The sequence below is a fragment of the Myotis myotis genome, unplaced genomic scaffold, assembly GCF_014108235.1.
Source record: "Myotis myotis isolate mMyoMyo1 unplaced genomic scaffold, mMyoMyo1.p scaffold_m19_p_2, whole genome shotgun sequence".
Classification (NCBI taxonomy): domain Eukaryota; kingdom Metazoa; phylum Chordata; class Mammalia; order Chiroptera; family Vespertilionidae; genus Myotis; species Myotis myotis.
In genome coordinates this window covers 185,310,605-185,326,642 of record NW_023416324.1, presented here as the reverse complement: position 1 = coordinate 185,326,642, position 16,038 = coordinate 185,310,605, and the positions used below count along the sequence as shown (strand labels likewise).

Below are 16,038 nucleotides of genomic sequence, written 5' to 3'. Positions count from 1 at the left end.
GGGCCACTCATCTTGGGAGGAGGGAAGTTTTGGTGATTAGCTTCGGTGATAGGTTTCTTTAGGGAATGAAAGGTTTTGAAAGATCTGAAGTCTCACTCAAGGTGCACAAGTAGGTACAGAACCACAGAACAAAATGTACTAAACATTTAGGTAGTCGAACATTCCTCGTCTGCTGAAATCACAGGGTTAGCTGAGAAATCAGAATCTATTTAATTTGAAATTCCTTTTAAAAGCATATACGGTCCACTCTGCCTCCATCCAAAGAAGGGGACACACTGTCCTGCGTTTTCACTGCTCTGACACATACAGAGAAAGACAGATAAATGCAGGTAAAACATGTCAGTGAAGCAGCTCGTAATAGCCTTCAGAGCAGCGATGTTCAACCTTTGTCATCTCATGGCACACATAAGCTAATTACTAAAATTCTGCAGCACACCAAAAAATATATTTTTTTGCCAATCTAAAAAAAATAGGTATAATATTGACTCATTCACTCTGGATGGCTTTTATTATGTTGGCTGTTGTCATTTTTTTATTTGACAATCTAAGGAAAATAGGTCAGTGACCCTAAATAGTCAGGTATTGCATGTTTTAAAAGTTCTTTTGGTACACGGGTTGAAATCGCTGCTTTAGAGGTACTAGCATGTTCTTGGGTGCTAGATATATAAAATCTATAGAAAAAAAGTGAACGATGTGGCCCTTAATTGAAACAGAAATGGAGAGTCTTTACACAGGTATTCCAACTTGCATGCAAGATAAATTACCCAGTAAATGGTTTATGTTATGATACTATAGCCAGGTCATTCTCAACTTCATTATTCAGAAATGCTTCTCTTTCATCCTCTGTTTCCTTGTCCCTCCATACCCTCCTCCCCAAACATACAAACCTAGCACCTTTTATAGGGGGGAATATAAGAGCAAAGAGTAAGCAATTTGCCACAATGCCACACCAGGTTACAAGTAACTGGCCTTCCCGCTGCTCAGAATAAAGTATGTATTAAGTATCTGGCAAATATTTGCATGGTCTCAAGAGCAGTAAGATTCATCCATTTGCTCACAAAAGTACACACTGCAGCTGAGAAAATAAGTCAATTCAAGTTCACAAACATCTATCAAGCTCCAGTCTGATTGCGGAGTCTTTGGGGGAGGGGAAATCATGCACCCCACCAGAAGAGCTGATTTTTGAAGCTGTCTAGAAACATGCTGCTCCCTCCCCTCTCCCACCAAAAGCAAATCATGAGAAAAGATGCAACCAACTCCCCAACTGACCAGTATAGCAGCAGTTCATATTGCAAAATGTAACTAGCCCAAGGCATGCCAGATCCGTTTTATAGATGAAAACGAATGCCCTTCTTATCTTTCTGGGGAAATAGCAATTTTGTGTGTTGTATAAAAAATATAGTACCTCCACATAATAGGAAATCGGTGACTAATTGCCTAGCCACCAATCATCCGTCAGTATTTTATATTTAAAGATTAGGAGAACTGTATATTAAAACAAGTTATGGCATCACTGCTTTATATAATAAATTCAGCCTCATGAGGGATCTACTTAAAATGAACTCTAAACATGCAATGCAAGGGCAAAACAATTCCTACCAACTATTTAAGGAGATTTCCCTCCACTCCTCCCCCTCCTCAGATTTCCTCTGGGAAACTTCTGAGTGGAGCTAAGAGAACTTAGGCTGCTTGACCATGAGTCAGGCTCAGTCACCTACTTGGTGACCTCGGGAAAGTCATTTATAAACTCTGAGACCTCAAGTTCTTCTTATTTATTTATTTATATGCTCACCCAAGGGGTGAGAATATTTTTTTCCATTGATTTCTAGAGAGAGGGGAGGAGAGAGGGAGAGAGGGAGAGAGGGAGAGAGGGAGAGAGGGAGAGAGAGAGAGAGAGAGAGAGAGAGAGAGAGAGAGAGAGAGAGAGAGATCCATCAATATGAGAGAGACACATTGACTGGTTGCCTCCTGCCTGCATCCAGACCTGTACCCAGATCAGGATTGAACCTGCAATCCAGGTAACATGCCCTTGACCAGGATTCAAACCCAAGACCCTCCAGTGAGCAGGCTGATGCTTTAACCACTGAACATGCCAGCCATGGCAAGTTCTTCACCATTAAAACAGAGATAATCATACATCTTCTAATTTTGGTGTTCTTGTGAAGGTCAAATAACATAATGAATATGAGGGGTTTATGAAAATTGTTAGAATCACCAATATCAATGTTTAACTGCACAGTCCTGAAGACATGGTAGAAGCAGAGAAACCTAAAAAAAGCCCACATCTGTCCCTACAAGTGTGCAGCAGGGTCTCTATAAGTTCAAATGAGCTGTGACCCTGGTGTTTAGCTGCTGGGACAGTTATAGAATCATGTCCTTGAAACCAGTTTTAGAAAGAAGGTTAAACACTTTTCTTTATCCTATTTTTTTGCTCTATTGGATGTTAGGTTTTTATTTAAATTATCAGTATTTAGCTACTGTTGCCTATTAAATATTACATTTAGTATCAGTCTCCTTGATTAATATGCTTAAACAGTTAAGACTAAGCAAAAAGTTACATACTGTATATTCCATTAAGAGTATTCCAAACTCAGCAAAACACAGGAGTGGTGGACTCTTTTATTATTTTAAGTTGATTTTTAACCATTTACTCTGTATTGGCATTAGTGAGACAGCAAGGTAATGTCCTGAGCTGCAAGGAGCACAGAGTTTAGAGTGAAAACAGCCCAACAAACATTACAACCCAGTGAGGCCAGGTCAACAAGAAGAGCTCAGCAGGAGTCCCAGGGCAGGAGGAGGGGCTGCTGCTGAGCCCAGTGCTAAGGGTCTGGGGTGGGCGCCAGGAGTAAACAGAAACTGTGTGCTGTGTGCATGAGTGCTGAGCAGTGCCCTGCCACTGAGCCAAGGCCAGCAGGATGGGACAAAGACGAGGTGGGGGATGAGGGTGGGGGTGGGGGCAGGCAGAGGTCTCCTCATGAGGAACCTGGGACTGGGGATACCCTAGGGATCCATGCCGGCAGGGGCGTGTCAGGGCAGTGGTATAGCTGCATGAGGGAGACCCCAACTCTTCTCCATCTAAGAGCATTCTGCTATTGTAGGGAATATTGGCACTTCCTATGGGAAAAACAATTCCTGCTAAAAAAGAAAATAGTTAATACATGTAAAGGCAAGGAGAACCTCATTTATAAAACTGTAATGAAAATACCCACAGTCCAAAACATTTTAATAGAGAAACCATTAACAACACTTTTAGAACTCATGAAAAATGCTTGTACATTTTTTATTGACTCCCCTACCTGAGAAGAATTTTATTTAGGTATAAACGGGGCAGAAAAATCAAGAGCTTCAGCTACTTTCAGCTTCTTAGAACCCGATGCAGCCGGGCAGGTGCTGGCGGTCAGTCACCTGGAGGATAAAGTGGGCTGTGGTGAGTCATGCTGAGGAATGCCAGCCCATGGACAGACAGACAGATGGGCAGGACCATTGCAGACTTGCTGGGAGCCAGTGTTGCAAGAGATGATTCAGAAAACCATAACCTCCACAATTAAGCTTACTGGGATTTTTTTTTTTTTTTTTTTTTTAAAGAAAGACCAGGGACTGGTGGGAGGGCGGGGAGGAAGGAATGAGGAATTATTGTTTAATGGTTACAGAGTTTCAGTTTGGGAAAATGAATACATTCTGGTGGTGGATGATGGTGATGGCTGCACAACAAGGTGAATGCACTAAATGCCTCTGAACAGTATTTTATGGAATGTAATTTTCCCACAAGAGAGAGAGAGAGAGAGAGAGAGAGAGAGAGAGAGAGAGAGAGAGAGAGAGAGAGAGAACAGGGACTAAAAAGCAGTAAGATTTCTAGTACAGTCAGCTAGGAGCCTCAAACTGTTTCCTGAATGGATGCACAGACCAAAACTGAACTTCGCAATAAATACTTTAGAGAAAAGCATCAACTAGGACATGCTAGTGGCCTGCCGAGGTCCGTCCATCCCAACAGACTATATTATAAAACCACGGGCATGTTTTCTAAAATAGAGCACCTTCCCCCTGAAAGAGACTGAGTTCTTCACATAATGTAGTTCATAACTTTCCTGCAGTCTACAAAGATGATATTGTTGTTGTTATCATTATGGTGATGACAGCTATTTTGTATTTATTAAGAGTTCTCAGTGAGCCAGCTGCTATCCTTTCATTCCTCTGTTGTAGATGGGAACAAAAGGGACACAGAAGTTCTATGCAGTCCCTTGGAAAGTAAGCAAGAGGGAGTGCCCAAGGCCACGCACTCTGCAGAAGAGGTTGTACTCAGCCCTATTTAGAGGCCCTGGAGATGCTTCTAGAGTAGACCCTCACCACCAAGCAAGCCTCCTACTTAGTGGAGTATGCATTTCCTTGCCAAACAGCAGATATTTATTTTGGCACATGCAAGATATCCAGTGGATTTCATTAAATTACATTTAAGGTTAAGCCATGGAGATAAGAAATTTCTCAGGGCCCCGATTCATGGATTATGCTTTTTAAACAGTCTCAACTGTTCCCCATCACAAAAATAGTTAAACCTGTGGATAGCTCTGAAGTCTGTGCCAATAATCTTCACAGATTTCATTTTACAGGTTACCAACAGCCCCCAAATAATGGTAATCTCATAGTAGCTATCGATTGCTCAATTACTGGAGAATGGCTTATAATCACCAGGTCATGAAGGGTGTTATGAGAGCTAAAAACTACAAGTCACCGGAGTGTTGTGCATCACGTTATTTGGCAATTCACTGACTTGAAATGGAATGAAAGTATTTTGAACTGAAGCAATCTAAACACTTCAAATGAAAGGTGGGCACCCATGTGCCAAGCCAATAATAGATGCTAATTATAAAGGCTTAATATAATTAAATGAGTAAATGAGGTAAACAAAACCCCAGGATAAAGAGAAGAGGGGTAGAAATTGCTCCCTGAAGGCAAAGACACCAAAAGAGTTATTACACAACTTGAGAGGCAATACCTCAGCCCAGTGGCTCTCAAGTCTGGCTATACATTCGAAGCCCCTGGGAAGTTCTGGAATCAAGTTTACCAGCCTTCCACCAGACCAACTAAAACCAAAGTTCTGTAGAAGGGTCCAGATATGTACAGCTTTTCAAAATTACCTGCATGTCTTCTCCACCTAGAGGGCAGAGAACCACCAGTAGCAGCAAGAAGTCGTACACAGTACCCTGGGGCAAGTGTTGGTAGCGACTCTGGATGTCTCACCACCAAGCAGAGAAAGCGCCCCCTTCATATGGCACCTGGCACAAAGCTCATGAAGGTGCTCCCTTGGGGCTCACATGTCAACCTCCAAATTCATGACGCCCAAAAGATCATAGCATGAGGTGGCATGGTCTTGGGCCAAATCAGATGTAAAGGGCACAGAGAGCTCTGAGCATGAAAAGCTCAGGATGCCTACACATTTGACTCTAGTTTTTAAATTTCTTTTAGTGTTGCTATACCAATGATCTAATTAGGAACAAAATAAATATATAACAAAAGAGTAAAGGATCTCCTGCTTATTGAGGAGCAAGAGTAAAACTGTTACATATCATTCTGGTCAACTGCAATTAAAGTATTCTCTGAGACTAAATATAATCTATACTAATAAAAGGGCAATATGCTAATTAGATGGGATAGACCAGAAGTCTTCCAGACCTCCTTCCAGACAAAGCCATGGCTGCGAGGGCCAAGGCAAGCCGCCGTGGCTGGGAGGGCCCATCGCAGAGCCCCGGCCAGGTGGGCAGGGCCTCCCTCTGTGCAGCATTGATCACAGAGCCCTGGCAGGGTGGGCAGGGCCTCCCTGTGGGTGGCGATCAATGGCGGAGGCCAGGCCAGGTGGGCAAGGCTTCCATCACAAAGCCTTGGCAGGGTGGGCAGGACCTCCCTGAGGACGGGGATCAATGGCAGAGCCCAGGTTGGGTGGTCCCGGACTGAGAGAGGATGCAGGCTAGGCTAAGGGAACACCCCCATCCAGTGCACGAATTTCATGCACCAAGCCTCTACTAACTAAATAATCTTAAAGTCTCAGCTTTAGTCAAATGAAACTATAACTAAGAACAGTGCTTTACATGTGCTATCCCACTTCAGAGACATTTTCTAAAATGTCTGTTTGATGTTGAAAATCACAGTTTCTGCACTCCTTGGCAGTTACAAAAAAAAAAAAAGTTTTTTTTAATTGAATGAAACAAATACCCTCAACCGTATCATTAATTTATTTTAGCAGATTAAATGTGTTACTATAAACAGTACAAAACATTATTTTTAAAGGCAATCAACAGATGAGACCTGGCCCACGAGCCTGGTTCCCACGTGAACAGGAAAGGCAGCCCTGCAGCCCTGTCTTCCATGGTCCACATCCCTCATCCAAAGGAGCAGCAGGCGGTGGGGGCTGCCGCCACGGGGACGCACACTCCGCTCCAGCACGGGGACGTAAGCCACCCTGATTTTCCCTGTTCTGTGAAATAGTTCCCAGAGGCAGTAATCAGTGTTATTTAGGTAGGAAGAGGAGAGGGAAGAGTCCCCAGTTAAGTACATTGGGAAAATACTGGGTAAAACAAAGTAATACAAATGCTGTGTTCAAATGGAAGGGATGGTTAGTAACGCTATAAAACTTCTTTAAGTCACTATTGTTTTTTCACAGAGCTGGCCTTGGGGTTCCACTGAACACCCTTTAGGAAAAGTGACTAACCAGCTAACAAATGTCAGTGAGGCCAAGGTCAGGCAAAAGCAAAGCCAGCGGCATCTCCACTCAGTCCAATGACTCGCGTTTTCCTGAAGATAAAAAAGCAGGAGCCAGAAGGGGTGTAAGGAGGAATCTGTAGCTGGAGTCAGGCTACACAGAGGGGAGTATCATTCACTGGCTAACACACAGCATGAGCACAAGGATGAAGACGAGAAAGAACAGCACAGGAATAGACTTCATTAGACCCTGCTGTACAGGACTCTGCCACCTACCCTGTAATGAATGATAATAGCAATAATCAAACCTTAAGAGTATAAAGCAGTTTAAATTTGACAAAATACTTCCATAGTCCTTAATCCATTTCAACCTCAGTAGAACCTGGTAGGGTATATCAAAAAAAGGTATTTTTATTCTCATTCTACAGATAAGAAAAACTGAAGCTCTAACTGGCTATATGGCAAGCTCAAGGCTACAGCAAGTTAGATGTAGAACCAAAACCATAAAGACAGGTCTTAGCCTCCTAAATAAGGCCACACTCCTTCCAGATCTCACAATACAGGCTTTCTATTTAGAACTTGTACTACCTTAAAATGAAATAGTGTTGATTCTCCCCTCCCCAAATTTGTAAAATGTATAATTATTTAAAAATCACTCACCCCACTAAGTTCTAATGTGCTACAAACCAATTCTTCTTATTTCCTCAAATGATCTACGTTCTCTTTACAAATTCTTGAGAATTTGGCTTTTTTAACACTAAAGACCAACTATAATATCTAAATGGCAAGTGTATCATCAAATGCCATTTTAGCAGTATTGAGCATTAGATTTAATATAGATAAAGCAATTCTGAGCTTACGTAAATACCAAGAGCTCAAAGGTGCAAGGTGAAGCACAAAGGTAAGTGTGTTCAGACTTCATCTTCTCTGAACGCTTCTTTCAGATCCTATAATCTTCTACAAAAACGAGACCCTGGAGAGAACAGGTAAACCAGGTTGCCACTGGCATATGTGTTGGGAAGGAGAAAAGGTAACTGAGTGCCTACTATGTGTCAGGCCCTGGCTGAGAGCTTCCACATACTAGTATAGTACACTTCAGTTTTTATAACCCTCCACTGTACTTTTACTAAGAGGAAAAGGTCCAGACTCAGAGTAAATTGGCTCTCGTCACACAACTAGAATGAAGCAGAACCAGATGGGCAATCCAGCTCAGCCCTGCTCCAGACTCCTTTTTATTACACTCCTCTCCGCTTATGCAAATGCTAACTTATAATCCAAGATGCACAACTGCCAAGGCCTCGAAGCTTTTTCCAAACCCCCCTCCCACAATCCATTCAGGTCCCCACTCTGTCTGGGCAGCATGAATTGCCCCATATTCCACACCCCCACCGCCTCTGTTTGCACATCAATTTTAAGAGTTTTGCTATTTTGTCTTATCCTTAGAGAAGCAGTTCTCAACTGGGGGCAATTTTGCCCCACAGGAGCCATTTGGCAATGTCTGGACTTTGAGGTGTTAACTGGCATCTCGTAGGTAGAGGCCAGGGATGCTGCTAAACATTCTACAATGCACAGGACAGCCGCCACCACAAAGGGCTAGCTGACCCAAATGTCAAGTGTGCTAAGGTTGAGAAACTGCCTTGCAGTGATAATATGGTTTAATAAATGCTTTCATTTCCTCCCCTAAAAAATCTCAAGGAATAACTAAGACAATACGGATGGAAACATTTAGCACACAGTAGGCACGCAGAGTACTAATTAGATAATCTGACTGCACACTTCTGCAAAGGAGGAACCACCTCAGTTGGCTCTGCATTCTTCCCACACAAAGCATAGAGTCCTTTTCATTGGCTCTAAACAAATGTGAAATAATGTATTCTCTATATTGGAAATTCTTGATTAAAAAACAAATGTCACTATTATCTAAGAAACACAACACTCTCCCATATTCATTCCTTAACAAATAAATGAATGGTATAATTCATGATTCATTAGAACAGACTATGAAAAGCTACATTGCATTCCAAGTATGTCATAGAATCGCCTCCATTTCAGGACTATTAATAAGCTTACAATTAAAAAGCTTTGTCCTATATTAACAGAAAGTTAACTAAGAGATCATAATATTCAGATTTAATGAAATCTAATACAGCAGTTTCAGATGCTTCTCTGTATACCAGGTCAGCTTTGACCATAACTGTTCTCAGATCTTGAGTTCAGTTATTCAGGAACAACCTTAAACTGTAATCACAGCACGTCAAATAAAACCACCAGAAGTCAAATCTCTGAATGAGTACGTCAAAACTGATGGACATCACATCTCAGGTCAAGATCTTTGTTTTTATACTTTTCTCAGCTTATGCCAGTTGGAATCAGCATGGATATCCTAAAGTAAATGATTACAAAAAGTGTTAAAATGAGTATTCATTCAAGCAGTCCTACAATGGAATAATCTACAGTCATTTTTACAGAGTTTCTGGAGTTGTGGCCCCAGGGCCCTGAACATCAGAATGAGCCCATACAATATTTAATTAGTGTGCAGATTCCTGGACCGTATCCTGAATCAAAATTTCAGAGGCTGGGCCTGGGAATCCACATTTTAAATAAGTTCCCAAATATTCATTTTGTACACTCAAGTTTGAGAATCTCTGCCAGGAGACTGGATCCCAGAAAATGGGTTTGCCTCATTTTGTAAACTTCCAGCATGGATCTTGATTACACGGACTATTTGACAATCCCTTTAAATATAAACCCAATACCCACCTCTCACTATAAGAAAACAAGTACAGCATTTTGTTGATTACTTTTGTGCAAATATGCATTTTCTGAAATAAGCAGACTGATGTTTTATGGGAAATACTGAAAAAACTGGGAATTATTATCAAGGAAAATAAAGATCAATTCTGGGACACACAGTGGCTAACATCTATTATATTCCAGACTGTGGATACCGTGATGGCTAGACAAGACAGTCTAGGTCCCTACCCTTATTTTTCTTTTATTTATGTATTGAAATTATTTATATATGTACATACATACACAAAGAAGTAAGGTAATTTCAGAGAGTGGCAATAAAACAGGTTGATGTGATAAAGTCTGTGAGGGAGGGAGGCAGAGGGGGTCGTTGGCTGTATTAGAATTAAGGATGAAAAGTGGTTTCCTTGAGGAGGTAACTTTCAAGCTGAGACCTGAAGGAGAAGTACCCAGTCATAAGAGGGTTGGGGGGAAAGTGTTCTAGGCAGAGGGAACTGTAACTATAAAGACTCTAAGGGGAGAACAATGTTCTCTTCAAATTATTATAGGAATTAAATAAAAAGTTAGATAATACATATAAAATGTTTTATGAAGTAGAAAACTATGTAAAAGCATAAACCATTATTTTTAGTAATATACTAGAATAGTTTCAGGACAGAAGCCAGGATAATGAAGGGCCTTAGGTCTGTGGCATATGAAGAATTAATTAAGCAATTGAGGTTACATTGTCTAGGAAGCAAGAGACACAAGTATGTGTTTGGAGGAAGTAGGGAGAAATCTTCAAATACCTGAAGGTGTCTGTTCTTGTGGAAGAGGATTTAATTTTTTTTTATATATATATATAGCTCTGAGGATATGGTAAACATTTTTGGAAGCCAAAATCTTGATCCAATATGATAATGAACTTTCAAAAAGAGTTGCAGGAAAATGGGCCAACTGTGAGATAGTGAGCTCCACATGACTGGAAGTGATCAAGGATGGGTTGAATAGACAGCTGACATCATAATGATTGGACTAGGTGATCTAAGAGGACCTTTGCAATCCTTTGAAAAGACACACACACACACACACACACACACACACACACACACACTCACACCCTCACAGTGCTCTCTCACAAACACTATAACCACCAAGATGGCCTCTTTACTTTACAACCTTAAGGAAATTTCAAGAGAAACCTGAGCTATACTGAGGTATACCAACTTCCTGATTCATAATGGCACCCAGGACTAAAGGGCAAATTAAAACATGGGATAGACTAACATTCATTTTTAAAATCTGTAGCTACAATTTAATGGTGTTTTAACAAAAAATACTGAACAATTATTAAAATAATTACTGTTTTAACAGAAAAATGTTGGGATTTCATTCCTATAGTTCCCAATAGGTAGCATCCCAATAAACAGCCAAAATATTGAACAAATAGATAGGTGTCCTTTCATTGGCTTGTTTTTTAATGGGAGCCATGAGCCCAGGAAGATGGTTTCCTCATTAAAACTCCTGAGGAAGAATCACTACTCTTTATAATTTTGTATTCTATCCTATAAATAAAGTAAAAAAAAAAAACAGATACTGAATTGTCACTTGACCACCTGGGACCAAAATGCTAAAGATAAACAAATCTAGCCTTCCATGAACAGACAGACCAAGCTAGACTTGGAAATAAGACTAGAAGCAACTTTGAAAAGCTAATCATTACTAAATGACCTTTACATAAAATACTTATATTTCCACATCCTGATGTATATGACTTACATAATACATATCTCAGGAAATATTCTCTTAATATCTACATATACTTTTTGTTTCTTAAAAAGTACTTGTAAATTAAGTTAAATTATTATCCTCCTAGAACAGCTTATAATGAATCTTTCCATAAAATAAAGACTACGTTCATATAATTGTTCATAAGATTATACCTTAATATGTGAAATCCAGGAACACCAAAAGCCAATTTACAAAAAAATTAAAATCAAAGGTTTAATACCTAATATAAAGAAAGTATTTATCATAGAGGTATTTTTGTATAGGAATCTCTTCCTACGGCTATACAATTGCTATTTATGCCAGCAGTATTTTAGAAATATGCCTAGTCCATAAAAGTTAAATATAACCAGTAATGTAAACAATCACTTCCTAAGTTATTTTTGTTTAGGTTCATATACATGAATTCAAATTCTGCTACTTTATTAAGTTTTAATCCTTTAGAACTCAAGGTAACAGCAGAACTGGATTAGTGGCTCAGGAAACCCAGGTGTCTCTGTTCATGAGCGAGTGCCACCTAGTATCATCTGGGTTGTCTAAAAACTGAATCCTTAACTGGGTAGGGAGTTATTTCTAACTACATTCTCACTTGACTAATGTACAGAAAAGCTGTGATGCCACAAAACAATACCTAGGGTTAGAGACAAAGACCAAGTCTCCTGTCGCAAAGTCCAATGTGTTCACCATGACCATTCTTTGCAGTCTCCCCTCAGCTTGAGAGGTGCTCAAGTTTTGTATCAACCACTAAGAGAATGGCATCCTTTAGAAGAATAATGTTAACAATACGGTTGGTAAAAATCTTTCTTCTCTAAAAAGATCTGAGACCTCTTGCCATTTGTTTCCTCTTTGTTTTCAGGTACAGATATTAGGGATAATTCTGGATTTCCCAAACCTTCTCATCCCAAATTGACCCTCTTTATTATCTTCTCTTGCAAGAGTGTACAGTCTACCCCTTGGATTTGTGGACAAAGCTGTGGATCATCCCACAAATGTGTATTCTGTAGGTGGGCAATACAATGGAACTGCTCTAAGAAATGGCACCATGAAACCAACAGCATGCTACAGAGTTACTCCTCCATACTGATAGCAAATCAGAAGTAATTTTCTGCCTAAATCAGAGCTTAATTTCTTAGTTCACTTTAATTCACAAGTTCAATCCAATTTCCCAAAATGCAATAATACAATCTTCCAACCTAATTATCGTCATTGAAAGTATTTAAAAGCATTTGCTGAGACACATTTCTTTCTTGTGTCAGACAGAATCAACGTCAAGCGAACATCTTGGGTAGACTACATTCTGTCTCACTGCAGAGGGTTGACATTTTAAGAAATAATGATTTCTTGCAAGAGAAAAATTTTCCCTTGGAGTGAACACCAAAGGGTACTACCTCCCAGTAAATAAAGGTTGAAATGTGATTCTGTTTACAATTGTATTTTAAAAACCAGATTCTCAAAATTACTATATACATGTACATACATACATATACAAAATATGTTTAGATATTTCTATGTATACTGGTACTTGACATTCTATATGATTAGAAATCTTATTATCCGGGTGACTTCTATAATAATTTGAATCAGCTAAGTGAAGTTTAGGCCTCAGAGAATTTTTAAAAATAAAACAAGTGATAATTAGTAATGGAAATGCCATCCCATATCACTACCACTCAGGAAAATGATGGATATTTCCCTAGAAACAATCATAAGGAAACAGTTGGTTTATTTTGAAGGCAGTTATTTCAATAGCTTATTCACTAAAACCCCCTGAGTTTTAGTCTAAAAACAGTTCATTTCCATTTCCTTTTGATAATCAGAAAGGGAATCAACCCACATTTAAAACAACCATTTTTTAGATCACTTACTGGGGAACAGTAAAATGCTTTTAAAAGCATTTTTGGGGAGAATTTGTAAGCAGAAATTAGTAAAAGGGCAAGAAGGGCTCCTTATTCCTCAGCTCAATCTCAACTCAACCTTAACTTTTAATTATTTCGGATCTTGTAAAAAGTCATTGCTGCATTAGGTCTTTGCTTTGTGAGGTAGCCAGTTTTCTCCTAACTCTGTTCACCAAACTCATTTAACTCATGCTCTAGGGCCTAGGCCAATAACAAATCTACTTTTCCAGCTCTGATACTTTAATAGCTTAAATTTCTAAAGTAATGGCATCCTTTGCTCCTTTGAAAGTCAGACTGGCAATGATTAAAGTAAAGGAAACTAACCACCTGAAGAACTTCAAATATGCAGACATGTGTCAGATATAAACATTGTAATACATAATGACTGGAAAGGCCCGAATCCCAGAATCCAGTTTAGGCGATGGGACTGCACACATATTTAAAATGGTGGAGAGTCAACTAACAAGTACAGTATATTATTTCATTTTCAGTCTGTTATGAGGCATATATGAGCAAGAATCGACAGCACTGCAAGTCAGCATTCATGAACCCAAACAACACATAAGCCATGTTCAAACTCAACTGAACTTACCTTATAAACTTGTCCATATGTTCCATTTCCAACAAGTTCCACCAATTCAAAGATCCCTGCAGGATCCTGAAAGAAAATAAACAAATCATAAAAATTCAAACAATATTCTAGGCATTGTCTTAATTAAAAGCAAATACTTATTTAACACACACAAGTAAATAACAACTTTAGCTTTGGGGCTCTCATGTGTTAATATTGAATACGATTAAACTTTAATTCAGTTGCAGCTATGAAATTAGTCAAAATCCATTTTGTTTCTATTTTACATTTCTGTGAGATGTGTTAAAATCAGATAAAAAGAGACATGACTTCCGCTGAAACAATAAAACAACAACTTACATTTCTCACTGTCAAATGGAAAAGCACTTGCAGATACATCAAGACACAATTTACAATAGGTAAGCTCTGGAAACAGCTCAAGTGCCCATCGGTAGACGAGTGGATAAAAAAGCTGTGGTACATTTACACCATGGAATACTATGCAGCAGTAAAAATGAAGGATCTCTTACCCTTTGAGACAGCATGGAATGACCTGGAGAGTACTATGCTAAGCTAAATAAGCTAGTTAGAGAAAGACAAGTATCACATGATCTCACTCATATGTGTAATCTAATGAACAAGATAAACCGATGAGCAAAATAGATCCAGAGACATAGAAGCATAGAACAGACTGCGGAACCTCAGAGGGAAGGTGGGTGGGTGGGTGGGAAGAGATCAAGGAACTTGCATGCATATATGCATAACCCATGGACACAGACAATAGGGTGATGAAGGCCTTGGACAGGCAATGGGGGCAGGCTAGAAGGAGTTAATGGGGCAAAAAGGGGGCGCATGTAATACTTTCAATAATAAAGGTTTAATTTAAAGAAAAAAGATAAAATGAGAGACCCATTATCTTGGGGTTCTAATTTTTGAGATCTTCCTCTTTGAAAATTCTGCACTGCTTGCTGTGTTGAACGCTAGCAATCAGGAAAGTGGTACTCTTCTTACCTAGGTAGTCACCATGGAAGCAACACCCCTGCCCCCCTCGGTGGTGTTGGATTCATCTCCCCTCTCTACGATGCCACCTCTGCAAAATTCCCTTTTGCAGGTGGCTTCCAGCTCCTGCAGTACCTGAGGAATACCTGCAGGCGTTAGAATGCAAACTGAATCGGAGAATTAAGCAGGTTCTTACCACCAAATATGTCTGCCTATCCTCAGTGTCAGCTAAATGTTAGAATGCTCAACAAATGTTGAACAACTGCAGTTATTCTTACGGAATCACTATCCCAAAAAGTTGAAAAGAAAAATCAAAGGCTATAAAATTCAACTCAGAGGCAGAAATTGACATTGACCTCTACCGATTCCTAACTGGACAGAAATTGTTTCTGGAAAAGCCTAATTCAAGAATGACAAACATAAACATCCACAGGGGCCAGAAAAATGGCATAAGAGTGAAGTAGGGTCGCTGAGGCCTGTGGCAAACTGAAGAGTCAGGTCTCCTTTGGGTGGGTTTGGGGGGATAAATTGTTTGTAGTTGGAACAATTATACTATAAACCTATGAACACAGTATTGCCAGGTCTAAAGATTTTTTAAGAAAAACAGAACAGTTTGTTTAATCTGAGATTGCCTCTTTTTTTATTGATTTTTATTGTTCAGAGTATTACGTATGTCCCCCCATTGCCCCCTTCACCCACTCTACCCCAGAACTTCACCTAATTTTTAAATGTTAGGCAACAACTCACTTAAAAAACAAAACAAAAAAACTCTGAAGGACAAATAAAAGACTACCATCTCTGGCCTAAAAGCATGACTTTAGCTAGTCAACACTTTTGTTATGAGAACGCTGCCACATATTACTACAGTCGCTGAGACGGAAGGGGGAAGCCTCAGCTGGGGCTTCAGACAGATCAGGGTTGAACACCAGCTTTGCTGTAACTCACTGTGACCCTAGGACACCCTGGAGAGCAATTTAGTCTGTGAGCAGATAAAACAGGATGGCATCTACCTAGCAGAGCTCTGGTAAAGAGCAAGTGAGGGTCCAGCACCACACCTTGAACATAGTCAGCCATCAACTAATATCCAATAATAACGTTTAAGATGAGGAATTTCACACCATTAGTAGCACAGAAATGAAGAAGGGCTGCTACTCGTGAGGAAGGAAACAGACGAGTTGGATGCGACAAATGACAATTCTTCTTTAAAGTTACAGTCTGTAGTAAATCAGGCCCAAGAAAAGCCCTTTGCACTGTGCCTTCAAAGAGTCCACATAGAAAATAAACACAAAACAAGCAAATCAAACAAACAAAAAAACCAACAGTTGAAGCACTTAGTCGCTGAGAAAATAGAATTAGCGTTATCCA

The 16,038-nt window shown here is 39.7% G+C and overlaps 1 protein-coding gene across 14 annotated transcripts in view; it reads right to left on the bottom strand.

Moving 5' to 3' along the window:
• Positions 1-16,038, bottom strand: part of TNIK (TRAF2 and NCK interacting kinase) — a 345,621-nt gene that overhangs the window by 244,787 nt on the left and 84,796 nt on the right. For all 14 annotated transcript variants that reach the window (XM_036350973.1, XM_036350976.1, XM_036350974.1 and 11 more), the window contains exon 2: positions 13,696-13,761. In XM_036350973.1, the coding sequence (XP_036206866.1) occupies positions 13,696-13,761 (66 nt within the window). The remainder of the gene's footprint in view (positions 1-13,695; positions 13,762-16,038) is intronic.